Source organism: Populus alba, chromosome 2 (assembly GCF_005239225.2).
Source record: "Populus alba chromosome 2, ASM523922v2, whole genome shotgun sequence".
NCBI classification, from domain to species: domain Eukaryota; kingdom Viridiplantae; phylum Streptophyta; class Magnoliopsida; order Malpighiales; family Salicaceae; genus Populus; species Populus alba.
In genome coordinates, this window is record NC_133285.1 from 13,135,956 (window position 1) to 13,162,169 (window position 26,214).

At 32.9% G+C, this 26,214-nt stretch overlaps 2 protein-coding genes across 9 annotated transcripts; one reads left to right on the forward strand and one right to left on the reverse strand.

Annotated features, from left to right (window-relative positions):
- The first annotated feature begins 336 nt into the window (after nt 1–336).
- LOC118046786 (thiamine pyrophosphokinase 1) lies at nt 337–3,583 on the forward strand. Of its 6 annotated transcripts, none has more exons than XM_073407681.1 (6): nt 337–1,064; nt 1,522–1,597; nt 1,846–1,947; nt 2,485–2,734; nt 3,146–3,306; nt 3,436–3,583. In XM_073407681.1, the coding sequence occupies exons 1-5, from the start codon at nt 736–738 to the stop codon at nt 3,262–3,264; spliced, it is 876 nt and encodes a 291-aa protein (XP_073263782.1). In that variant the 5' UTR covers nt 337–735; the 3' UTR covers nt 3,265–3,306; nt 3,436–3,583. The 6 variants fall into 6 exon arrangements, with proteins under 6 accessions (XP_073263782.1, XP_073263783.1, XP_073263781.1 ...); XM_073407682.1 differs by having other exon boundaries at nt 3,146–3,295; XM_035055814.2 differs by having other exon boundaries at nt 341–862; nt 968–1,064; nt 3,146–3,583.
- Nucleotides 3,584–3,992: 409 nt separating this feature from the next.
- On the reverse strand, nt 3,993–16,506 carry LOC118046785 (uncharacterized). Of its 3 annotated transcripts, XM_035055811.2 has the most exons (28): nt 16,291–16,506; nt 16,013–16,175; nt 15,798–15,928; nt 14,357–14,473; nt 14,060–14,206; nt 13,534–13,861; nt 13,215–13,398; nt 12,662–12,786; nt 12,475–12,566; nt 12,079–12,295; nt 11,889–11,955; nt 11,463–11,611; nt 11,280–11,350; nt 11,015–11,188; nt 10,823–10,894; nt 9,309–9,422; nt 9,123–9,212; nt 8,243–8,318; nt 8,036–8,132; nt 7,875–7,944; nt 7,613–7,792; nt 7,406–7,528; nt 7,220–7,303; nt 6,391–6,575; nt 6,166–6,304; nt 6,027–6,086; nt 5,104–5,208; nt 3,993–4,297 (listed from the first exon to the last, which is right to left on the reverse strand). In XM_035055811.2, exons 1-28 carry the CDS (start codon nt 16,375–16,377, stop codon nt 4,184–4,186), a joined length of 3,561 nt encoding a protein of 1,186 aa, XP_034911702.1. In that variant the 5' UTR covers nt 16,378–16,506; the 3' UTR covers nt 3,993–4,183. The 3 variants fall into 3 exon arrangements, with proteins under 3 accessions (XP_034911702.1, XP_034911701.1, XP_034911699.1); XM_035055810.2 differs by having other exon boundaries at nt 9,309–9,410; nt 13,215–13,861; XM_035055808.2 differs by having other exon boundaries at nt 13,215–13,861.
- Between the last annotated feature and the right edge of the window lie 9,708 nt (nt 16,507–26,214).

Genomic DNA, 26,214 nt, shown 5'->3' on the forward strand with positions numbered 1-26,214 from the left:
TCACATCATATGCAAATTGATATGGAAATATTATTTATAATTGCAAGGGAATAGCATACTAGTTTTACGTGATATAAGTTAACCATAATTATTATCAGGCGTTCATAATTATAAATTAACCCTCAATTATAAGGTAAAGTTAGAAACTTGGACTGACCTTTACAAGTGAATAATAATAATAATAATAATAATTAATAACTTTTATTATTATTATTATTAGAAAACAATACCATAAATATCCTATAGTTTAATCGTAAATGCGTGAACTCAATTAACAAATAAGTTATATATAAGATATTACAGGTTTGCCATTATAAGTGAAATATTATAGGCTTGTCACCAGCTCCTCTACGCATTTCTGTGTTAATGTCTTAACAGGTTCCGTTGGTGGTTGTCAGCGTTGTGGGGAGGAGACATTTGTGGAGTTGGGTTTGTGTGGCTGGCAACAATTATTTTGGTGGAGAGAGAGAGGGTCCTGGTGAGCGAAGACTGAGCTTTTAGGGTTTGATGGCAGCAATTTAAATATTTTTTAAATTCTTTTTGTTTTTAATATTAAAAAAATCTATTAATTTAATGTTTTAAAAATCATCTCAGAACAAATTAAAAACACAAGGTGCTGTTTCATCATCATCATCACATCAGCCATCCCTTTCTTATCATCGTTTTCTCTATCAATTTCTGTTTTAGAGAACCGCGAAACTTTTTTGGTTTTGTTTTTAATTGAATAAGCAGAAAATGGATGTGATGACTCATTCTTCCACGTTCCTTCTGCCCGGCAACGACCACGGCTCCTCTGTTACCTACGCACTTGTCGTCCTTAACCAACGCCTTCCCAGATTTACTCCTATTCTCTGGGACCACGGTTCAGTATCCCTCATGGCTTTCTCTTTCTTTGCCAATTGCCTGCCTCCTTGCATGCGTGAGCGTGACAAAGTTTTTTCTTTTGGTTTTTGGCGGTGTGTAACAGCACAGGTGCGGGTGTGCGCTGATGGAGGTGCCAATCGGGTGTTCGACGAAATGCCTCTCTTGTTCCCCCGAGACGACGCTCTTGATGTTCGACACAGGTCACTCTTTGTTTTTCTTTTCCCCTCCAATTTATAGAGAGGTTGATTTTGAGATTTTGCATTTGTAGTGATTTTATTACGTCAAAAATTCAATTAAATTCAAAAATTGAAGCTGTTAGGAGAGGGAGGTCTAACGATATAATTTAATTACTCTTTAATATACTATTGTATTGAATCTTAAAATGAATTTCATTGAAACAAAAACGAAATCTTTTCAATGGGGTGGTGGATTCATGGCTGGATAAATCATGATTTTCTTGATTGAGACAAAAAAAAAAAATGTTGGGCAATTTTAGAATTCTTGAAAGTAGCTAAAATTTACATATTTATTCTGCAATTTGCGCTTTTCTGATGACGTCTTCTGAGCATATGATTTCAGCAAGGGAGTTCATGATGAAATCACTGCTTGTCATCTTTAGTAGACTTGTCGTGATGCTGACCGGTTGATTTCAACTAGGTACAAGCCAGACATAATCAAAGGGGACATGGACTCAATTCGGACAGAAGTACTGGACTTCTATACCAACTTGGTAGTTGTTTCTTGGTCCCACTTATATCACTGTATTATCAGTAGGATGTTTTCCTTTTATTCGTCCAAAGTATCCTCTATTCATGCCCTTCCATTTTCCAGCCTATCATTTTGTAGTTGGGCACTTATGATTGAAGCCCTTTTTGAATCGTTTCAATTGTTTTCTGGGCCATGCTTTTACATGGATTTTTTTCTTCTGAGTGTGATCAGTCAAACCTTGCTCAGATATTCGTGCGTGCTTCCAAAATGCAGGGGACCAAGGTAGTCGATGAATCTCATGATCAGGATACCACAGATCTACACAAGTGTGTAGCCTACATTCGAGACTTCGCTCCAAACTTGGATAAATCGAATGTAAGATAAACATATTCACATCCAAAGGCTTCTTTTTTAAAGTGCATGCACCTGATCTCATGCATTTATCATCTACCTAGACACTTTTGTAAAGAATTTTGATTGATTTATTTTGAGTCCCTGCAGTTTGGTGAGTGTTGTGTTTGCCTTCAAAGCATGCTTGTTGGAAATTTTAGGACAGTATATGTTGGAGTCATAAGGTTTTGGTGTAGCTAAACTTTTGCTCCTTTTAAAACCAGCACTATATTTTTTTGACATTTTATGACTCTTCAGTCATTTGTACTTCATTTGTCTGCTTAAATATGTACCCCATAAAGATTATTTTGTTGCTTTTAGAAGCTCAAGTACAAAAATTTAACTTTTGGGAGTTGAAAATAAATTACCAGAATCATGATGTCCAATCCTGGCTAGTTTTTGCTCAGGAGCTTGTCAGTGAAAAAAATAAACTGCACTGGGTGTTAGGAGTCCACCAATGTGACTGTTTCCCTGCTCAGATTGGCAATATGACAGGTTTTATGCTTTTGTCGTAATTTGCAGCTCTGCATTCTTGTAGCTGCAGCACTTGGTGGGCGATTTGACCATGAGGCTGCAAACATTAACGTGCTATATCGTTTCTCAACCACGCGAATAATCCTTTTATCGGATGATTGCCTAATCTACTTACTTCCAAGGACTCACCGTCATGAGATTCATATTCAGTCTTCTGTTGAGGGTCCGCATTGCGGACTCATTCCCATAGGGATGGCATCTGTGGGCACGACAACAACGGGGCTTCAATGGGATCTCAGTAAGTATATCGATTTGAAATTATTCTGGTGAGTGCCTTCATTTGCTGAGCTAATAAGCAGAAACATGTAGGTCTCCAATACCGAGTCTTGTGTTCTCTGGTCAAAATTTTCATTAAATTATACATCACCATTAATATTGTCATTTGACATATGGAGGGGTAGCCTCTAGATAGTTTTGGGCACTTGACACCACAGCTTTTCTTCTCTGGGGTACAGAATGATGTGTTAAACAACTGGGGGCAAAAATGCCAGGGTTTTGCAATGACCCACTTCTTCTCTAACTTCCTTTCCTCATTGAATAAATTCTTACAGATGGTTAATGTCTGATGGATTTCTGTCATCCTCTTTCTCAGCGATTATGAAATTTGCCATAGGAGGATTGACTGAATTTCATGTTTTCTGTTTTCCAGCTAACACGGAAATGAGGTTTGGTGATCTGGTAAGCACATCAAACTTAGTCCAAGGTGAAAAGATAACAGTGCAGTCCAGTTCTGATCTTCTTTGGACGATATCCATCAAGAAGGTGTGATGCAAGCCCTCTTCAATTAAAGAACTATAAAGTGAGTTGTAGGTAATTCTCTTTGTTCATATCAAATTACTATTGGGAGGGAATGTTGTATTTGAGGCAGTATTAGCATTCTTTTCCGCTGTTACTTGGAAATCCTGTGAGGCTTCTCCTATTGTTGAACTTTTCCTTCAGCTGTTTGCATCACAATGATGACAAGGAGGGAGTGATTGTAAGGCATTTGCTGACCTGAGGTTTTCATTGATCTCCTCCTCACTGTATCCAGTGGTGACTAGATGTACATTCACAAGGCATTTAAACATCAAGTCCACATGTTATCTCATATTATCACCAATTTGTATGTAATCAACTTCAGATTGTATCAGGAGTATAATACATTATCAACCCGCATACAGCACAGCAGTTATATCAGGCCGAATGTAAACTCACTGGTCACGCAATGCCAGGATTTGTTAGACTGTAGTCGAGGTTTCCTCTGGCACACCTTAGGAAACTGCCCTATAATTTTCGTCATGCAATTTGATAGTGACTTGCTGCAATATTCCACTTGGGTTGAGGGAGTAGCTGCAAACAGAACCATGTAAGTGGATTCTTGTGTTTTTAATTTTGAGAAGACCAGAATCTACTTCACCGGAAATGTTACTCATTGCGAGCAAAGCATTGTGTTTTAATCGCACTGATGATCTTGGACCAGAATCTACTTCACCGGAAATGAATCCAAAGAAGAGAAGGAAGAAGAAAAATGCAGCTTCGGCCAAATTACCAGCCAATAAATATCGTAAGATTCCTGAATGCGGTAAATAATTAAAACCTATTCTACGGCCAGGACCTGCAATGAAATTTCCACAAAAAACAGGTCCTAAATCTAGGCGACTTAAGAATAAATTAAACAAGAAATGCCTATACATGGAACATACATTCTCTACACGAAATAGCTGAGCGATTTCTTCTTTCTCGATCCACCTTCTCCATATAGATCATTCCATTGGAGGAGCTCGTTCATATTTGTGGACTCTGATGACACACTTGCACACACCTGCAATTAACATGACTAATTCATAAATAAATTGAAATCAGATGACTAAATGACAATGCTAAGGTTGTTGTTCATGTTTGCAGGGATGGCATTTCTTTCTTCAATAAAATCCTAATCGCACCCCCACACATTAGGCAACAATCTCTGATACAAACTACAAACGCCAAGGAAAGAACAAAATCAATCTTTCAAGGAGAATCGACATGAGAATTAAATAAGTTTTCCAAGAGAGGCTGCGCCTGGACAAAAACATCACACATCAATCCCTGTGGTTTTAAGATGATTCTATTGGGCGTCATCACAAGGACAAAATGTCATGAACTAACTGCTAAATGTAGAAAATTACCAACCAATAATATATAGCATCTATGGGTTTTCTAGCCTCTCCATGGCGAAATGCATATGCGGGTTCTCACATGGGTCTTCCATTACGATGTTTATAAACTAGAGGGCTCTCATATCTGACTGTTCTCTTTCTGTAAGAGCATCGCCATTTCCAAGTCAATTATTATCTTATCCTCCCTATTACTGCTGTTCTTTTTCATCATATTCTCCAACATAAAAAGGAATAATCAAAGATTAAATTTTAACAGATGGCCGGGTGGGGAACTTGAAGAAAAAAATGCTGCTCCAGGATGGAAAGGTCGGTTGATGATTAGATTTGACCAGCCCAGATTCCCAGACCAAACAGCTAGAGTAAGATATTTGGGCCAAAAGGTGAATTAACAAACAAACTTGAAACAAGTATAACATGCTACTCAGTCAACTCCCCAACCAATTAATGAAAATGTTCTGAATCATCATACCTGTTCATGTGCATATCTAAAATCCTCCATCTTAAGAGGACGGATGTCAGAACTGCTATACAATGTGGGCAATGGACTATTCTCAGCTAATGCCGAAGTTCTTTCCTGAAATTTGTGCCCCTCAAAAGTCAATTGCACAGCCAATAAGTGTACAATATTATGTACAAAAGTCGAATCACCACATGTATAGCATTTAAAAAGGCAAGCAAGATGGCAATTTAGAAATTTATCATGCCAGGTTTCCTCCCAAAATTTGTTTAAAAACATCAACACAGCCAAATAAAAATGATAAACATGTTTCCATTCAGTGCATTGGAATTTACAAGTCAACAAGCGAGTATATTTGGACTTCAAAGAAAACCCTTGATTCATTTAACTAAAATGTTTACTGGCAGTGTGACAAGTGCTCACATTACATACCCGCCTGTGCTAATGTTATTAGATGCCATACTTGCAGCAGCTATGCTAGAAGTTTCAAGAATGTATATACTAGCATAAACCGCATGGCAGTCATATCTAGCAGCCCCCCTCTCAGACAATTCCAGGAATGTAGTCTCCTAGGCTAACAACTTAACAGGAATATACATGAATGTGCTTATGAGCAATACTAGCATCAGAACACTGTGGACTAAAATGACTTCTAGGCATGAAATGATTCAGACATAAACCAAGTCCAAGGAGCCCTTAGCAAAAGCACCGAGTAAGAAGGCTACCTTGGGGTACTTATGAGCAATACTTGTACTAAGATGATATATAGCCATGAAATGTTTCATGGAATAAATATTCAATGTGGGGTTTCAATTATATATGCGCACGCGCACAACATTGCAATTAAAGAACTAATGTGGCTTTCAATTACATAAGTTCTAGAATAGAGAACATCAGAATAATTCACATTAAACAAATAGCAATGTCAAGCAAACCTTCTTTTCCTTTTTTAAAATTTCTCGTATAGGACAATGTGCAGCAGTAACACAAAGATTCTGAAAAGAAAGGGGGGGAAAAGATTAGACAGAAGTAATGAGAGAAAAATCAGATGCTAGCTAAATAGTGTGAAAGAACCTTTATATCGCTCCCCGAATAGCCATCAGTCATATTTGCAACTGCTTCTAAATCAACATCAGGTGCCAAATCTTCTTTGGCCAAGATAACCCTCAGGATTTTTTCTCTATTCGGTGCATCTGGCAAGTTAACCATTAATCTGCAAAACAGTTGCAGAAGAAAGTCAATGATGTTGCTATTTTGCCATTTTAAAGAAAAGGGTAAGATAAACATAAGATAGAGCACCTCCGGGGAAGTCTCCTAATAACAGCCTCATCAAGGTCAAAAGGCCTATTTGTGGCAGCAAGTACCAAGACTCGTTCTTTATCTTTTGTACGCAGGCCATCCCAATTCACCATGAACTCATTCTTCATCTTACGCATAGCCTCATGCTCCCCTGGATTTTCACGTCTTCCCAACATGCTATCCACCTGAAAGAACATAGAAGCCAAGTGATTGAACAATCATTTCATACTGACTCAAATGCAGTTGATATTGTTGCTCTTATTATCATTATAACAATGATGGTATAGAATATAGCCTCTATGTATTTCATTAATTGCTTTTCATTGTGGTTTCACACTTGTGTCCTTAAATGTCAAGAAAGACATGTTTGAGAAGTTGGGGACTTTGAAAGACTATTAAAATGAGAAAAAAAAATTGGTGGGCAACAAGCAGATGAAGGCAAAAAAGAAACACTCTTTCTCAAACAATGCTGGTCGGAGGCCTTGCAATAAAAAGTCATCTTAACATTTTTATACTGTTCATATATGATGTAGATTCAAATTTTAATTCTCATCATTCTAAATTAATTAATATGTTCCAGTTGTATGACCAGCAAATGCTTTGCATTATCAAATAGAAATTCTACAAGACTTGTAGGAAATTTAGCTTTTAACATTGCTGAAAAGAACAAAGACAAAAAAAAGGAACCTCAAACGGAGACTATAATAAGGAAAAAAATGTGCCTGGACTATCACATTTGCGCTTGCCTATTGGCTGTGGCTTTGTCAGGGGGGTCCGGGTTTGAAAATTAGCTATCAGAATGAGTGACAAGAAGATATAGTGCACAAACCTCATCAACAAAAACAACACTAGGAGCGATTTTACTAGCTAAAGAGAACACTGCCTTGACATACTTTTCGCCTTCTCCAAACCACTGCAATAAATATTGATGTTAACATTTCAATAAACAATAGCAATGCTCAAGTGAAAGCTCACAGAACATCAAATAGCACAACATATATGTACTCATATGTACCTTCGAAGTAATGCTCGACATAGATATATTTATAAAGTTTGCACCAGCCTCAGTTGCTACAGCCTTTGCCAGCATTGTTTTCCCAGTACCAGGAGGCCCAAACAGCAATATTCCCTTACAAGGCTGTACAAGGAATATCATCTTGTAAACATAAGAAAATAAATACTTATTGGAGGAAAAAAAAAGCCTACATATTTTGCAATTAACCTTAGTCAGTTGTCCTTTGCAAAACAATTCAGGTCTTTGCAGAGGGAGCATAACCAGTTCCTTCAAGGTATCCTTCACATTTTCTAAGGCTCCAATGTCATCAAAGGAAACTCCAATGTCACTAGGAGGCATGACATCTGCTAGAAGTTTCTTCTCAAATTCATTCTCAGTGACCACATCCTGAAAGATGATCTTTTTGGTTAATATCATGATGGGGGGGAAATCAGATAAACATCTGAACAGATATGGCCATCAATTTTACCTTCAGTGACTTCTTCAAGCTCTTGCTTTCATTTTGTACGCCATGTAGAACACTCAATCCATACAAAATGCTGCAGCATATACATCAAAGGAAATGTTAATACAAGAAAAGAGTTGACATTTTATAGTTAATGATGGGGAAAAAACAAGGAGAAAAACAACCTTTCAGAAGATATAAGAATTTTGGAATCATTGACAGAGGCTTCAGAACAATGCATGAAGTGGTGACTCAAAGCCCATCCCACTACTTTCTCCACACCTATTTAAGTAAAATAATAGCACCAGTGAAATATTGCAGTTTAATGTTAATATCAATACCCAAAAAAAGAGGCGGCGAAGATATGCAAGAGTTGAGTCAAGAACCCTTACTTTCAGTTGTAAGGGCTTGATCTTTAAGGCACACAGTTTCTAGGTCAGGGCAACACAAACCAACTCGACTGAGAACCTACACACATCATGTACAAAGTAAATAACCACATAACAAACACAGAAACAAAAATCTATTTTCTAATTTCTCAAATTTAGAAAACCAAAAGAAACGAAACAGCATATACATGTAAAGTAAGAAATAAAGCAAAGTTAAGTTTAGATCTTCAACCTGATCCATATAGATTGGATTGGAATAATACCTAGCTTCGTGAAAACTTGTGTATCTCAGCAAAAACAAATGGTCATTCTTCATGGCCAATCTAAAGCACAAAGTCTGACAAAGAAATTCTATGATGCTCAAGCTGTAACTACCAACACTTACAACATATGAGAGAGAGAGAGAGAGAGAGAGAGGAGGAGAGAGAAACATGACACAGGGAATTAAAAATAATTCTTGAGGAGAGAGATATTCTTGTCACTTTTGGTGAACCCGGATGTGATTCTCTCTCCTTGTGTCACTCTCTCATATGTTGCAAGTGTTGCTAGTTACAGCTTGAGCACCATGAGGACCTATATGCGTTTGGATGCCACGCACAAGTATAAAATGAATCATCATTTGACCACTTGCAGGGGCACATCAAAAGCAGTAAAACTGAATAATTATCAGAGGACCAAACTAGAGCAAACAATGTTTGATTCTAAGCATGGAGGCATTTGTATGTGTTTGGATGCCATGGGTGAGAATAATGCTATTTCAACTGCATATGGGTTGACTACCGTACATATATTAGAGGAAATCCTTGCAAGACAGAAGCAACCGCCATTTAGGACGTAGGAAAGTGGACATAACAGTTCACAATACAGAAGCAATTATACTTACTGAACGAAAGCTAAAAATGTTGGCTTGTGCTTTCAGAGTTTCAATATCACGCTCCAACTGCTGTTTCCAGTCCACAAGCAACGCTTCATCCTGCCAGGATGCTCAAAAAAGTTGGCTAAGGCATTCACGGGTTGGAGAAAATGAAAAAAGCTTGACTAGATTATAAACTGAATGCAGGAACAATACCTGTGGCAACTGTACTGTTACTTTGTTTGGGAAAAGTCGTGAGAGCTGCTTCATTGCTTTGGGTGTTTCTTTGCTCCTGTCACTCGATCTTCCAAAGCTATCCTGAATTAGAGGCTATACTCGCATCATTTTAATTCTTCAGTGATGTGAAACGAATGTAAATGACACAAAACAACCAGTATGGAAGCTTTTGACTCTAATTGCATATAAGAGGTATCAAAACTTTAATTTTTATTGTGGCCAGTGAACAAAAGAGCAAATGAGAATTGTCTATATAAGAGCTGTGTTAAGCACTCAGATATTTGATCACCTCACCATGGCACTCTTGGTCTGCTCATGCTATGGGTAGAAATTAAGCTTTATACCATGTGAAAAACTGCATCAGATGCAAGAGAATCATGCATAACAAATTTTAGACTAAAAAGGATTAAAGGAAAATTGCATCCATGCGAGGATACTGAAGAGAGAGTAATCCATCCATACTAAAGAGACATGTAGGAGGCTGGCATGGATTCTTTTCTTGTCATTATGAGTCTTATTTAAGCTTTCCATGTCTTAAAGCTTGTCGCATATCAACTTCTAGGGATACTTCATGGAAATGAATCATTTTTTGCAGTGAATGCTGATCATGAAAGCTATTTAATATGCAAGTCAAAATCCACTAGCTTGACTTGTCTTTATAGCATTTTAAGTTTTTAAGTCAAATCATAAATATTGTGTTTGCTAGAAGTTCAGATCTAATTGTTTGAATTCAAAACACTTACATATCTTGCTGTGCAATCTTTTACTATTATTTAGGTCCAAAAGGGAGCCTTCCCTTTTTTTTTTTCTGCATTCAGAAGAATTCTTGCAGACACCCACAAAAGTCAACCATCATACCATCACCAATTAAGTCCTAATCTAAATCCTAAATTAGCCAAGGCATAAATATTAGTCACGTCTACATCTCCTAAAAGGGAGGATCTGCACAAATCTATCCTCTGCCAAAACTATCAAACTAAATAAAAAAACATAACATCAAAATATGCTTGAACTGATCAATGCCGCAATAAAAGGTGGCAACAAACAACATATATGAGAGCAATCCAAATAAATCACTGGTAGACGCTTCCTCATTTAAGCCCTTTCTGATCCATAAAATCATTAAAAGCATAATTGTAAAATTTGCACCAGAAGGATATGCCTAACACAAGCCTGGATGATAATATGATTAATATTCATAACTATTATCAAGCTATATCTGTTTAAATACAGCTCATCACATACAATGACAACAAAGCCTTATTCCCATAATAGTTTATGCAAATTAATGAGTGTCCCAGTAAACAAACACAGTTATTATTATAAGAGCATGTTAATTTAGTAAACTCTTATCTCTATATGCACACATGCCCTGTGAAAGAGGAAGAGAAAGACTAATAGCAAATCAGCCATCAACCATAATGCTTTTGAGAACACAAACATGGAGTAGAAAAAAAAATAGCTCATAACCATTATGGCAATGCTTTGCATACCGGAAAAGCAAGATCAAGTAATGCAGTGTGGTTGCCGCCAAACTTCGTAAATAGAAGACCACCAGCATGGGACTGTAACATAACAAGTCATAGAAAATGTAAATATATATTGTCAGGATATAGAAAAACTTAAAAAGTATCAAAATAGCAAATATACAAATACAGGTACCAGAATATCTGCCAAAGGATTACCTTCTCCTTACGATTGTCAATCTGGGTATGGGAGCCCATTACGATAACTTTCTCTGGTAAATTATCAAGCTTACTCTTTAGGGAAGTGTATGCATCTTGATTTCCCACCACAGACTTCTCTAAGTCTTTCAAAAACAAGATTAGGGGGCCATTTTTACTTTCATTTAAAGCAACCTATGAAACATCAAAAAAATCAGCTTGGGGCCTTATATGAGAAGAAGAAGAAAGCAGCAACAAACATTGCTCTAGTTAAAGTAGCAAGGACCTCAAAGAGCTCATTAATAGCAAGCTTGTCAACATCTTCTCCTCCAGAACTATCCAAACGAAGTGAATTAGCTGAGAGAAAAGAAGGCATTAGTGATATTGGATCATGTTCTGCTGCAAACAAACACCATCATCTAATTATCTAATAAATCAGTGACAGAGTCTAGATGGTTCAAGAATGCACCTGTACAAAAGAAACCATGATCCTCTTCACAACGACCGCCCAGGTCATTGCCTTCTGGGATGGATTGATCAAATCTAACACCAATTTTATAGGAGTTGTTTCCTTCAAAAGCAAGGACCACCTTGCCTCGTAAGCCAATTGCCGGTTCCCTATCGAGAGAAAAAGTTCAAAACAAAACATAATTAATTTTGTTTCTTAACAAAAACTATGCATCTGGTTGGGTATATGGTATTCAGGAAGGCTGGGGATTTTTTTAATACAGTTCAAGGTACAGGCACTTATAGCATATAATCAAGAAGCTTGGATTCAAGAGAGAATTAAAGTCCAGTGTGATTGGTGTAATTGGGAGAGATATAGCCATTAAATTGAAAGGAACCCAACAAATAATATGAAAATAGGACACCTTAAGAAAAGAAAGAGAAATACTTTAAAGGAGGCTGCAAAGAAGAAATTGCAGATGCCAAGGAGTTACCCACAAACTTTACTCTGTCACCTGCAATTTAACAAACTGTGAGTCAGATAGCAATATAGGTATTAACTCTTTAAGGTTGTCTATGAAACAGCACCTAAAGGAAAGTTTAAAAAAAAAATGCTGCTGTTATAAAAGCAAAAATGCCTGTTTTAAACGTGTAGTTTTTGGATGATGCAGTAGAAGTTTCCTGCTTTGGCCGGGCATGAGAACCAAATGTAGAGCAACCAGTTATGCCAGCCTCAACACTAGAAGTAGGTTTCTTAGTTAGTAATGCTGCCTGCATGGCTCTTTTGGCAAATGCGGAGACTCTTTCTGATTTTAAACTTTCTCTAGAAGAATCAGCTTCTTTGTGTATTGATCCCTGAAATTATTAGAAAGCAGAAATAAGAACACCACAAAACATGCATATTTGGTGCTCCAAAAAAGCAACATAGCCTAATATGGATGGAAATTTGTGGGAGACATGGCCTAAGGAGCTGTGAAACATGCTCCCATATGAAGAACAAAAAAGAAGATTCTGAAGATATCCAAAAAGCTTACACCAGGCAATTGAAGTGAATCCACAATTAGTAGTCTAGCACCAGCATCTTTGGCAAGTGCCTTTGTCAGAGTCTCTTGATATATTTCAGAGCCTACAGCAAAATTTCACAAGAACAGGAGCTAATAACGATGAACATACAAAATGAAGCAAAAATATATATCATAAAGCAAATAAGAGGGGGGCTACCTGCAGGACCAGATAGTAACATGCGTGGGGACACAGTAGGGAGATCGGAAGCAAACTTTGCAACTTTGGTGCCCCATTTCAGATGGATGAATGCAGCACCTATCAAAACTTTCTTAGTTGTATCACTGTAAGAGGGCTCAGGGTCAGTAAAAGTACCAATTTGGTCCAGCACAGCAAGACATGAGATAACAAAAAAATAATTATGATTTCGTTATTAAGAGCTTGATTGAATTGATGATTTTTGAGGAATTCAACTCAATTCATTGCCTTTTGCCAGTTCCTTAATCCATTAGTCAATCAGAGTATAATTGAATTGCAAAGGTGAATTCCATACATGTGCTCATCCTGCCTCTCTGTAGCCTAAAAGAGGTTAGATCATGCCAAGAAACAGTAATATCAAGCTGTTTTTAGATTGGTTAGCACATGTTTTTGTCCTTATGTTTCAAGTCATAAATGACAGAAACATGTACAGCATGAATAATTTCCACACTGAAATGAATAGCATTCAACGATAAATATTTTACACTACTACTTGACAAATGAAAATGTGCACCTTAGATAATATGGGAAATTGTCAAATGAAACTTCAATCTCTTCAGGGTTTAGAATTCCTTTTTGTAAACTATCCTTAAACAACTGCCGTCTAGTGGACATTAGAGCTGGTGGAGGATCAAGATCCTTGAGGATTTCTCTCCTTTCCCTCTCATCAAATATTTTATCAAATTCAGAAGATGAACCTGCAAGCATCCGCAACAATGGCTTTAACTCATAAGTTGAATTTGGAATCCTTCCAATAACTGCATTTGTACAAGCACCCAATCTCATGTTATCAGCATTAGCATTTTCATTGACAGCATTAGAGGAAGGAACACCAGCTTTCTCGCTTGGGGAAACATCACTGGGATCATTATTGCTTGTACCATCCTTCATTTCAACATCTGGAACATGATCTTCGGACACTTCGCAGCCAGAAGGCAAGGTGGAAAAATCTGTATTTTGCTGCCCATCCTCACCAGTTTTGGCAGCAGGTGGAAGAAGATGTGACAAAGAAGCCAATATTGATGCGCCTGCATAATCTGAGGGGTCTCTAGACCTTGCCTCAATGTGAATCCCTTTTATAGGAGCACTCTGGGCTTCTAAGATGCTCACAGAAGGCATGCCTGGTGTGCCTAAGCTATTGCTTGTTAGCTGCTGAAATATCTAAAATTCCCATTGAGGAATTCAATGATCCTTAGATGAGGCGATGGACATTTAAGTCAAATAATATAAACATGCAAAATCGAGATAGGAATTTTCCTTCTATGCTTTCACAGAAACAGAACAGTAATACAAACAACAAAAATAATAATACATAAAGCCACATAATTTTGCCAAAGGCAAAGTGAAGGAAAAGGATACATATGCATGTTTTCCAGAAGTAGTGAAAATCACTTCATCGCCTCCATTTAATGCTAAAGTTTCATTCTTTTGATAAAGTTTACCATTTACTTGGACTGCTCCCTTTCCCCCAGTGATCTCCAATAAGGCAATAGGTGCACCTCCACGCTGCAGGGCGATTATAAACAGATTACCAAAGAGGGGCCAGGGTTGGATTGCATGATGATGGAAAATGATGCAGTGTCTTACCTTGATGAATAAATTTTTGCTAATTAACAAGTAAAAAAATTAGAAATTAGACAGTGCAGAGAGTACTACCTCTATGTGCTTCAGTTTGCATAAAATAGTACTGATGGATGAATCATTAAGCCATAAATTGCATTGTCGGCTTTGACCAACAGTGAAAAGAGTGCTGTTTATCAGCTTGTGAGGGTTCTGCAATGAATAACACACTTAAAAGCATCAGAAACAATCACTTGTTCAGTTCCACAAAATATGGTAAAACATCAAGAGCAAATTTCAGAAATCTGCCTTTAGGACAAAAGAAGTAAACAAAATTCAGCACTAGCTTTCCAGTTATTGTCATGACTTGGAGAATGACAAATCTTCTGAAGCCCGCTTTCCATTTCTTAACACCAAATCAACAATCATGGCATAGGGGAATTAAAAAGAAAAAGCAACATTTATCAGCATGCTCGACATGAATTTTTATTTCAACAGCAGCTTATATACTTGAAAAGCAACTAAATGACCTATATTATCTCCAAGATAACAAGAATATACGACAAACCTTACCAAACAGAGAGATGAACCACATAACTGAAATAAGAAAAAAATAATCCTGAAACTCCATTCCCTCCCCTTTTGAAATAAATTCTACCCAATTTTTCCTAGGTAACAAGCTGAAAATAAATAGACAATTTGAGACCCTCACTGGACAGCACTTGAAACCTCACACGACAAAGCTCCAATCAAATTTCCCCATATATTTTTCCAGACAGCAACACATGCAGAAATGAACAAAACCTTTTTGTAGAGCACTCAAATACCCTGTGAGACATGGTCCCAAGTGCCTTAAAGTTTGACATTAACATCAATAAAATGCCTTAATCAAGCTCACACTCACAACCTGCACAAAATGCACGCAACCACAAAAGAAGCCACCAACTCACAGAAAAAAAAATTGCTCTTAAATTCACATTGATATAGATAAGTCTGAATCATCTCAACTAAATTCACAAAATACTACCCTAAGAAATCCAAAGACTCGAAACATGGTAAGTGCTGCCAAAGCAAAGGTTTGTTTATTAGGGAGTTGCCTGGCAATAAAGATCGAAATATTTCACCAACAAAATAATATCCAAGCAACAAGTTCAAATTAGTGTCAACAATGTATTAAGAAACCCGTAGAGTGATGCCATCACATACTATAACAAACTTCCTCATAATAAGCTCCCTAAACATTGTAGAACAACTTGACTGTCTATAAAACCAAGGCAGGTGAGATTTTCACAACATGCAGACCCAGTGGGAAGCTAATAGTCTAGAATTACAAAAACAAAACTCCAAGTGACAAACATGAAATCCAGTAGAACAACATCCAACTAAATTAAAAGCTTTAAAATTATCGTCTTTTGGTAATAAATAAACAGATCACTAAAATGAAACACCGCACAATCATAAATAAACAGATCACTAAAATTAAACACCACACAATCATAAATAAACAGATCACTAACATGAATCACCACACAATCACCTGTGAACATTGGGACAGCAATTGGCCCCATGCAGCCTTGGCATTAGATTTTACTGATTTTGGTACTCGCTTCTTTGACTTGTTCAGCACTACTGCACCCTTGGATTTCTCTCCATTGGCAGTGACTTCATCTAAAATCAAAACAACTATTGAACATAAACAAAATAACACCAATCTGTTTTCAAAGAAAAAACAGAATAGAAACAAGATCGCACCTAAAGACACCAATTCCTCGGCTTGAGTCTCCTCTCCAGACTTAGTAGCCTGCAAATCTAATTCAGACCCGGAATCCTTTTCCTGACTTGTATTTTCTATCGGCAGTACCGGTGTCGGTACATCGCTGGTCGACGATGATACCTCAGATGCAGCAGCAGCCGCCTATGTTTTCAATCAGCAACCAAAAATTCAAAAATTAAAATGCATATCACCGATTTTTTTAAAAAAAAAAAAAAAAAATCTAAAACGGATATATAGACATGGAGAGAGGGGATACTTTGCATCTTTTAGAAGAGGGAGGAGGAGAAGAGGGAGGAAGAGTGCGTTTGGAGGAGGAGGAGGAGCTGCGTCTGGTTTCAACCATAGTATTGCTGTCGTTTTGCTTTCTGCTGCTTGGTCGTTTGATTCAAGAGGTTTGGTTGCTCGCTTTGATTGAGAGAATCGACGGTGAGAGAGCTTAAAAGTTTTAAGAGATATAATTTATTAAAACTTTTGTTTTTATATTTCAAAATTTTGGTGGCTATTAAATAAGAAAATTATTCTATATTCGATTGGAAAAAAAAAAAATTAAAAGGAGGTTACCCAAAAAAAAAAAAGCGAAGTAAAAGAACAGTCGACTGGTGAAATCTATAATATTTGGGGGGTTTTAAAATTATTATTGTAATTATTTTTTAAAATAATTTTTATTTAAAATAATATATTTTTATTTTTTAAAAAATTATTTTTAATATTAACACATTAAAATGATGTGAAAATATCAAAAAATAATAATTTAAAATAAAAATAAATCATAAATATAAAAATAAATTGGGAATATAATAAATATAATTTAGTCCTTGTTGTTTCAGTGAAGTTATTAATTAATCCCTTTAGTTTACAAACATCCCACATTGAATCCTTACCTTATTAAAAAAAATCTAATTAGGTTAGTGAATTTAATATACACCTAAACAAATTTAATTGTGGTTAATAATAGTATAATTATTAATTTACCTTTCTAATAAAAAACAACAAGCTTGATATTAGGGGGAATTTAGTTTTTTTTATATAATATCCATTAGTTATTATAGAATTGATAAAAGACTATTTGATCTTTTTAAAAATATATATAATAAGGATTATATTACTCTTAAAAGAGTTTTTAAAAGATTGATGAGGGGCAATTAAGTATTTGTATCTTAAATATAAATAATTTTAAGATTTTATTACTTTTAAAAGCAAAATTGTTAAAAGGATTTAGGGGTTATTCAATCTTTTTATATTTTTGAAACAAAGTGTAAAGACTCTATTATTTATAAAAGTAAAAATTGTCAACCTTGTATGTAGGGGTTTTTTATTTTTTTGTATTTTCCAATTGGGTTTTTAATGATTAAGAAGTTTGGCTGAGGTGATTTAATTTTTTACAGCCTGGTGAGAACAAAATTAAATGATGAATTCAATTTAATTTTATAAATGATTTGAAATCAATTGATAATTTATTACAATTCTTGTATTTAGAATAAAATACTAAATCATTTAATTGAATTTAATCATGTTGTTTGGAATATTTGTGAAAATAACTTGAATTAATAATCTGAATTATTTTACCCTTAAATCATTTCTTTTAGTTATATAAAAATATTATTTTTATTACAAGAACCCTTATATTAATAAATTTTCAACTACTATCATAACATTTTTTAGCACCGTTGTATTAGTTAACAAATAAAAAAGCGTTTTTTTCATAATCCCTTCGTCTTAAAACATTAATCAAAAGCTCAAAAGCTATTTAACTATGCAACCATTTTTGTGATGAAACTATCAAGTGAGGCATCTGTATGCATGACAAAAGTTTTTCTAGCCCTGTGTAATCCATAGTTTTGAAGACCCGATCCAGTTTAAAATCCTGGTTTCGGGTTTTGACCCGGTCAATTTTTTAAAAAGAAAATTCAAAACGACGTCGTTTTAGTAAAAATAAATTAATGGGTTATAACCGGGTCACACTAGGTTTTTTATTTCTTTGTTTTTTTTTTAATCCGTCAAGCCGAGCTGGATTTCAAAACTATGGTCTAATTTGCATAAAATTCACTGTCCGGTAAAATACAATAAATAACATGAAAGAATTATCTTAAGTCGTGGGTGATATTATACATGTGTGATGCAGCCACCAAATCCTAGGCCTTAAAAAAACTGGAGGAAAGACAAGGCTGCCATGGGAGGTTTTATTGTTTCTGGACTCTCAGAAGCACCCAGAAAAATTCCAATTTTTATTGAATAAACTACAATCCCCAACTCCATTACCTTGAACAACTTTCATCCAAGCACAAAACGTAGGTTCTGTTAGTTCATCATCAAAAAATTTCCAGGAAATTAGATTATGACATGGATCTTACTCATGATATAATTCTGCGACAAATCAATTCAGACAGAGCCAAATCTTCGTTTGGGGAGGCAGAACCATGATCATGGTCATGTGTAAAAAATAGTGGAGGGCTTTAGTAAAAATTAGGGTTTGTGTTGTTAAGGGTATTTTTGAAATATTGGTTTTTATAGCAATTCTAAGGAGAATTATTGTAGCAAATAAAAGGGTGGGTAATTTTTTAGCAATTAAATTCTATTGGAAATTCAAATCAATACCCTTAAATAATTTTCAAACAAAAAAATTGATGTAAAACTTAGAATTGAATTCAATTCTTAGGATTCCAAACAACCCACTAACAATAATTACTATTATTTAATAAAAACTATTACCAATTACACGTGCCAACAAGTTAAAGACTTGTGTGGCACCCTACTATGGTCAAACACTGCAGTTCTAGACAACATTTAAAGCACATTGCCTCTTTTTGTTGTGGACACATGTATACACAATGGAGCTTTGATAGGGTTCAAGTGAACCTTTTTTTTTTCTTTTTTTTTTCCTATTTTCTCCTTATCAAAATATAAAGGTATCCTTTTATTTTTTTTATATATCCAATTGGGTCTTTATTCTTTTGATTTCTTTTTATTATTATTATTATTGGTTCTTTTCTTCAATTTCACCTCTCATCATTTGTTTTCATTTAATCTTAATTTCAAATTTCATCCTTATTTTTTTATTTATTTTTTTTTCTTTTTCTAATTGAATTTTGTTTTCAATCTCATCTTTCAACATTTAATTTCAAATTATTTTTATATCAAATCTAGTCCCCACTCTTTTTATTAATATTTTTTTTTGTTTTAGATTTTTATTGTATTTTTTTAATTTTATCCTTCAATATTTTATTAATTTAAAATTTTGTTGGGTTATTTTTTAGGGTTTGCCTTCAATGGAGTTGGACTCAAGCTCATGAAAAAGGTCATGAGTTTCAAAGGTTGACATGGGTTGATTTTGGTTTCTTTTAGCTCCTTTTTTTTTAATTTCTTCCTTTAACTTTTTATTTATTTGAAATTAATCTTCATGCTTTCTTTTTTTATTTTTCTTTCTGTAAAGTTATTTCAATCTTGTGCACAAGGTTGCGAGGTTAGTGGGTTGATTCTGATCTTTTTTTTTTTAATTAATATTTCTTTTTTAGTTTTTCCCTTTAATATTGAGTTGTTTAATAATTAAGTTTCATGGTATTATTCAAATTGCTTTTGACAAGCTTCGTAGTTGTTTTCTACATTAATTTTTTTTTTTCAGTTTATTAATTGTCATTACATTTTTTATCTATATTATTTAAATTACATGAGCTTATTAAACCCAATCTAGTCAATAACCCAAGTCCTGGATTTGTTTTTTTGTTTTTTAGGAATGCTTGTATCGTCTTGGCATTTTTTTTATTTTTTTTTGCTTTGAAAAAACATCATTTTCTTACATAAAAAAATCAAGTCATCCCATGACATATGCGGGCCTAGACTTATTATTCTTTGTGTTTTATGGTTTAGTCCTTTTTATTTTGATTTAGAACTTCTTCCATAATTTTAATATTAATTCCATCTAATTAGGCAACTAAAAGATGTAATTGAAAGAAAGAAAAATTTAAAATGAGAGAGAAAAAAAAACAAGTCATTCAATGCTCATATAAATAATAAAGCACCATAAAAAAATCAAGATTTTTAAGAGTTGTTAGTAATTTTTTATTATATTACTCTTTTAGACTAATTGAATTTATCAGGCTTACCCTTTACAAGTGAATTTAGCCCATCCAAATCCAATAGAACTATGCAGTACTCATTTCAAGCCACACCAAATAACCAAATTTGGTATCTATTTTCCCATCTAAATAATTCAACAATTCAACAAGGAAATGAAAATACAACATAAGCCCACCCAATGACAAAATAAGATAAAACTATAAGATGACCTGCAACTCTAAGATTTTATTGCTTTCCAAAAAAATCATAAAATTTTAATAGTAACATCCAATTGTTCTCTGATCAAAACTTAATCTAGCTTAATCCCAATCAAACCTATGTATGAAGATCAAATGATGTTTTGTTAGATTTAGACTATTCATGCCCTTTTAATATATCAAATTGAACATTGACATAATTGTAAATGACATTAAATTGAACAAAACCTAAATTTTTTTTAGGCCAGATCTAAATGATTTAAGCTTATTGAGATTAAAAATAGAGAGCATGGCTACTATAGTGGTCAACAATGGAAGTTAGAGGAAAAGATGAAGATTGCGAGGTTGGCAACTACGATTGGTAATGTGTTGTGGTATTTACTAAGTTTGTTTATGCAATCAGGCTTATAATGGAATATTGTTTGAAATTAATGCATGCATATGAGATCTTAAAGAACATTTAATGTTGAAAAAAAGATTTGTTAACAAATTTGTTTGTGTAATTTTTATTCCCCATCTTACAATTATTCTTAAGTATATTTCCTTAGAAGATGTAATTAATTAAATCAAAAGGATTACCAAGTGAAGGGAAAAAAAAAATAACTTGTGTGGTTTAGTCACTATGATTCTATATTTTTTTATGAAGGGAAAATAAAGATGGGAGAGAAAGTTTCAGTGGTTCAGTTTTTTTTTTTTTAATTTTAAGATAATTTTATAATTTTAACACTGCAATGACTTTTTAATCATTAAATATAATATAATGGCGATATAGTAAATAATTCGAGTTTTTTGTTGACTTTTTTAATGTGTTAGAGTGAGATTATAAAATGTTATGAATTTATAAATTCTATGATATAAACTGTAATTTTTTGAAAAATAAAGAAAAGTGAAAATACAACTAAACTATAAGATGTAGACCCCAAAGTTGATGATTTAAGAGCATTCATGAATTAGTTTCCACTAGCCATGTGCACACGCTCTACTACAACATAGACCAAAAGTTTTTTCAATGAATAAAATGTAGGTATTGGCAACATGTTTTCCACTATTATAACAAAATTAATTGTAAACTGAAAAGATGATGCATGTGTTTATAAAATAAATCAAGAATTATATAATTAAAAATATTAAAAGAGGTTTTAATAGTAACCAAAGATCGAGTCAGTAAATTGAAAAAAAAAAAAAATGCATAGTAAGATATTTGATCACATCACATAAGGATCTATTCATTTTTTCTAATTATATACCAATAAAATTGTTTTTTGGTAAGGAAAGTAATAATTTCAACTCCATTCAAAAATAATTTTATAGTATAATTCTTTATTTTCTTATCAATATATATTTTCAATAAGAATTTTTTTTCTCTTGCATTCTTAATATAATAAAAATCAAAAGCAATTAGAATCAATAAAAAAAATCTAGAGATTTTGAATAAGGATAAAAAAAAAAAAAGGTTTGCTTTAATCAAAACGTTGTTATCTTATTAATACACTTCTTTCTTGTTTTTGTATTTTTTTTCACTAGAATAATTGTTTTAAAACAATAGCTTATCATAATCATAAATGAAATTTTTAATAAAAAAAATACAGTTTAATATTTTTTTATGTAAATGTATTAGAAAAAAGAAGAAGAAGAAGAAGAAGAATGACATGCTACTTTGGTGCTGTAATGGGAAATTTTTTGAAATCTATTCTTTTATAAATTATGTGATTATAAAATAAATATTTGTCGAAAAACAACAAATAAAATCAAACAGGAAAAATGTATTTTTTTCAGGTCTTTTTTAATGATTCGTGTAATGTTTCTTTTTTAACCAATTTTTTTTTATATAAAAAAAACATAGTTCATTGAAAAAAGTAAAAAGAAATTCAATGAAAAATATTTACAAAAACTATAATGACTTAAACTTTATTTTCATAGAATATTCATAACTACAAACATGAAAAAAAAACTATATATGTTTGTTTAAAATTATCAATGAAATGATTGATAACATCGTAAAGAAATGGCAAAAATATCATTCAAAAATAAATGTTGAGTTGATTGATATTTAATGAAATAATATCTCAAATATAATTTTATTTATTATAAATTATTTATTAGACTTTCTTAAAAAGTAATAATTTTGGAGGGTTATACAAAATTTAAAGAATAAGTGGGTTTACATGGTGAAGCAAGATGAAACCCTTCATGGGCATGATACAAAGCTAAACTTGTTATTAATATATTTGGTCATAAAAAATCTATTGATTTTGATAAAATGTTTTTTTTTTAGCTATGAAAATGTGTTTCATTTATGCAGTTCCTAGCTTAACAACTAGCCTGGATTTAAAAATTAAATATATGGACGAGAAAACTATCCTCCTATATGGTAATTTAGAGAAAAAGATTTACATAGAGCATTTAAAGGTTTTTAGGGTGAAAAGAAAAATAGATAATATTTGTTTACCATAGAAAAGTCTATATGATTTGAAGTAAGCGACTAAACAATGCTATAAGAAACTTGAGTAAATTATTACAAAGTAAGGTTAAGAGAAAACCACTTCTAATGTATTGTGTATTGGTGCAAAATACGTGTGATGATGGCTTTATTATCTTGTTACTCTATATCGATGATATATTGACTATTTATAAGAACTCTGTAATAATTAATAATATGAAATGACAGTTAAATCAATCATTCGCTATGAAAGACTTGGCTCTAACAAAACAAATTATTGGTATTAGAATTTATGAATATAAAAAAAGAAGTTGTATATGTCACAAGAGCTTTTTATTAAAATAAGTACTTCATAGATTTCATATAAATAAAGTTAAAACAATTAGCTCTCAACTTGCTACTCATGTAAAATTAAGCAGCAAGAAAAACCCTTCAACAAATATAAATAAGAAATAATGAAAAGAGTTTGATATGCCTTAATAATATGAAATCTCAAGCATGCAAAGATGTACACGAGGCCAAATATACCTCATGTAGTTGGTGTAGTCAGTTGATTCCTTTCAAATATAGAAAAAAAGCAATGGAATGTTGGCAAGTGAATTTTAAGGTATCTTCAATGCATTTTCAAGTTACAACTCAATTTTAAATGTGGCAAACTAATGTTAGATGGCTATACAGATGCAAATATGATAACAAATGTAGATACTCGCAAATACTTTGAGTTATTTAATCATTTTCTCATGAAGAGTTATTTCTTAGTAGTCAAGGTTATAAAAATATATTACACTTTTTTAAGAGTTGATATGGATAAAAAAAAAAAAGGTTTTTGATATAACTTGGTTTTCAACAACTATAATATGTATTATTTCATGTTAATTAAAGTGATATTTATAGAGGCTAAAAACTTTACATTTCATTTAAGGCTGAAGCATATCAACATGAGGTACCATTAGATAAGAGAAGCTTTTAAAGACAAGTTGTTAAAACTTGAAAAAACTCATACTAATGTTAAAAAAAACCCTAGAAATGGAAAAGCTTGAGACCTCTTGCATAATTTTTAAAATAGTGAATCCTCCCACCTAATTAAGAAGAGAGAGATTTGTTGGGCTAGGTTTTTCTCCTATTTGAATGATGACCTATGTATATTTAGATTGACCTATATGGGACCATTAAGCCCACATAGAAAGATAGGGGGGTTTAACCTACTTTGTTAGGTTTTTTAAGCTTTATTTATTGTGTTTTATATAAAAATAAAAGATAGAGGGATTTGAAAAATTGTATCTTCGTAGAACAATATTTTAAAGATCCATCTATTCTAATCAAATACTTTGATAAGAGATGTCTAGAGCCTGTTTGAGCTAAAACTTTATAGGCACATTCGTGACATGAACCTTTATAATCTAAACGATGAAGATTGGATTTGGACAACCTAGATAGTGTTTTTATCTATGAATAGTACTTATACTTTGTGGTGAGATCTTTATGGACTCCTTTGTGGATTTTTTTTGTTGTTGAAAATTGTCTCAAGGTTTTTCCTCCAACATCAATGAAAGTTTTCATGTAAAAATTATTTTGTGTCTCTATGTGTGTGGTTTTAGTTCAAATTGAATTATATTATACTTTATTTAAATATTTTCTAATAGCTTCACATCAATTCATGAGGAAATTGTTTTCATTGTTTTATGATTTTTTAGGTATCTTAGATGGGTATAGAATGATCTGTTGAGCTCCTATTATTTTCACCCAATGTTTGATAAAGTATAAATACTCGGAATCTACCTTGTTTGAGTAAGAAAGTAGTAACATCATACTTGAATTGTGTGAGTGAAGATACTTCCATTAAAGGAGGAGTAATACTTAATGTGAAAAGAAGATTCACATATGAGGAAGAGATTTGTTGAGCTCCACATTTGGGTGGAGAATCCTACATTAATTATAAAAAGCAATTTGAGGTGTGTGTATGTGTGTATGGATGAACTTGTGACCATATAATCTACGCTTTTGGGTTGTAATGGGATCCAACCTTATATACAAGCCCGTGCATGTGCAAGCTCGGGTCTAGGCTCAATTGATTTCTTAATTCCTTAATGCAAATCTTTCTATCAAGAATAGTATTCATTTAAGCTCACACTTGTACCTATGTGCTAGGAGTGTATAATAAAAATGATACCACTTTAACCAAAAAAACTAGACTAGTGGGTTTTGAGTTTATCTTATATATAAACACCTCACTTTTCTCATTCCATTTTAACATGGATAATAATCACTCAATTATGCATCCAACAAATAACATTGTTTTTAGTATAGGGATTGACCTGAAAAAAGGGCTTAGGTCATTAGATCATCGAGTCAACCTATATATTATTAGGTCAACTTAAATCAATTATTTTTATTAAAATAACATTGTTTCATTTTTTTTTATTTAACCTGACCAAGTTTGGATCAGATTTAATTAAGTAAACCAATTATTAAACACCTAGTCAGGTCTACCGAGTTTTATCAAGTCCATGCCTTTTTTTTATTTGGTTTAAAATCCAACTTAGATTAGGCTTCAAGTCGTAAGTTTTTTAAGACAATATATTAGACAAAGTTGGGTTGTTAACTATATCCGACCACGTTAATTAAAAATCCTAAGCTTTTGATTTAAAATAGAAGGCAACCTAAGTGCAGGTTGAAATGGCTCCCCTTTACATATCTCTCTGTATTTATGCAAATATACATGTAAACTAGTTTTCTTTTTCAATTCTATGTTACAATATGAAGTTTTTTGAATTGTACAAAGGTTTTATTATGCTGAAATTTTTTTTTCTGAAGAGATCCATGTAAAGTATTTTTTTTAAAAAAAAATTATATTTAATACAAATCCAGATTTTGTACAACGTGTTTAACTTATTAATTCAATATATATCATATTATTTTGTCTTTTTTTTAGATACTTTATTCAAAGATACAATTTTATATATTTATTTTAATAATTTTATTCTACTGATATCTTTATATGCTTTGGAGTTTTATCTCATACTGTTTGATAAATCTTCACTTGGATCTTTACATTTACATATTTTCTCCCACATGCATTTTTATCCATATAATTAAAAAAAAAAAAAAACCAAAACAATATTTAGAGAACACTTGGGAATGCGGTACAAACTGTTTTTTTTTATATATAAAAATTCAAATTTTTTATTTTTTTACTAAAAATTAATTTTTTGCATGTATTTTGAATCGTTTTGATATGTTGATATTAAAAATTATTTTTTTAAAAAAACTCATTTTGATATATTTTGGCATGAAAAATATTTTAAAAAATAACCACAACCACACTCCCAAACAAATTTATAATTTGGTCATTAAGCAATAGGCAAATCAATTTTATAGAGAGAAAAAAAAAAAGCATAGTTAAATCTTATTATCGACCTTACTTGTCAACGTTTTCCTTCTCAATTTGCACATTTTATTTTATTTTCTT

Excerpts from the sequence above, each read along its gene's own strand:
- LOC118046786 (XM_073407681.1), top strand. The coding sequence starts at position 736 with ATGGATGTGATGACTCATTCTTCCACGTTCCTTCTGCCCGGCAACGAC. Across the intron at positions 1,065-1,521 it reads GCTCTTGATGTTCGACACAG|GTACAAGCCAGACATAATCA; the intron begins GTCACTCTTTGT and ends GATTTCAACTAG. Across the intron at positions 1,948-2,484 it reads CAAACTTGGATAAATCGAAT|CTCTGCATTCTTGTAGCTGC; the intron begins GTAAGATAAACA and ends CGTAATTTGCAG.
- LOC118046785 (XM_035055808.2), bottom strand. The coding sequence starts at position 16,377 with ATGGTTGAAACCAGACGCAGCTCCTCCTCCTCCTCCAAACGCACTCTT. Across the intron at positions 11,956-12,078 it reads AAACTACACGTTTAAAACAG|GTGACAGAGTAAAGTTTGTG; the intron begins GCATTTTTGCTT and ends GTTAAATTGCAG. Across the intron at positions 10,895-11,014 it reads TTGACAATCGTAAGGAGAAG|TCCCATGCTGGTGGTCTTCT; the intron begins GTAATCCTTTGG and ends GTTATGTTACAG.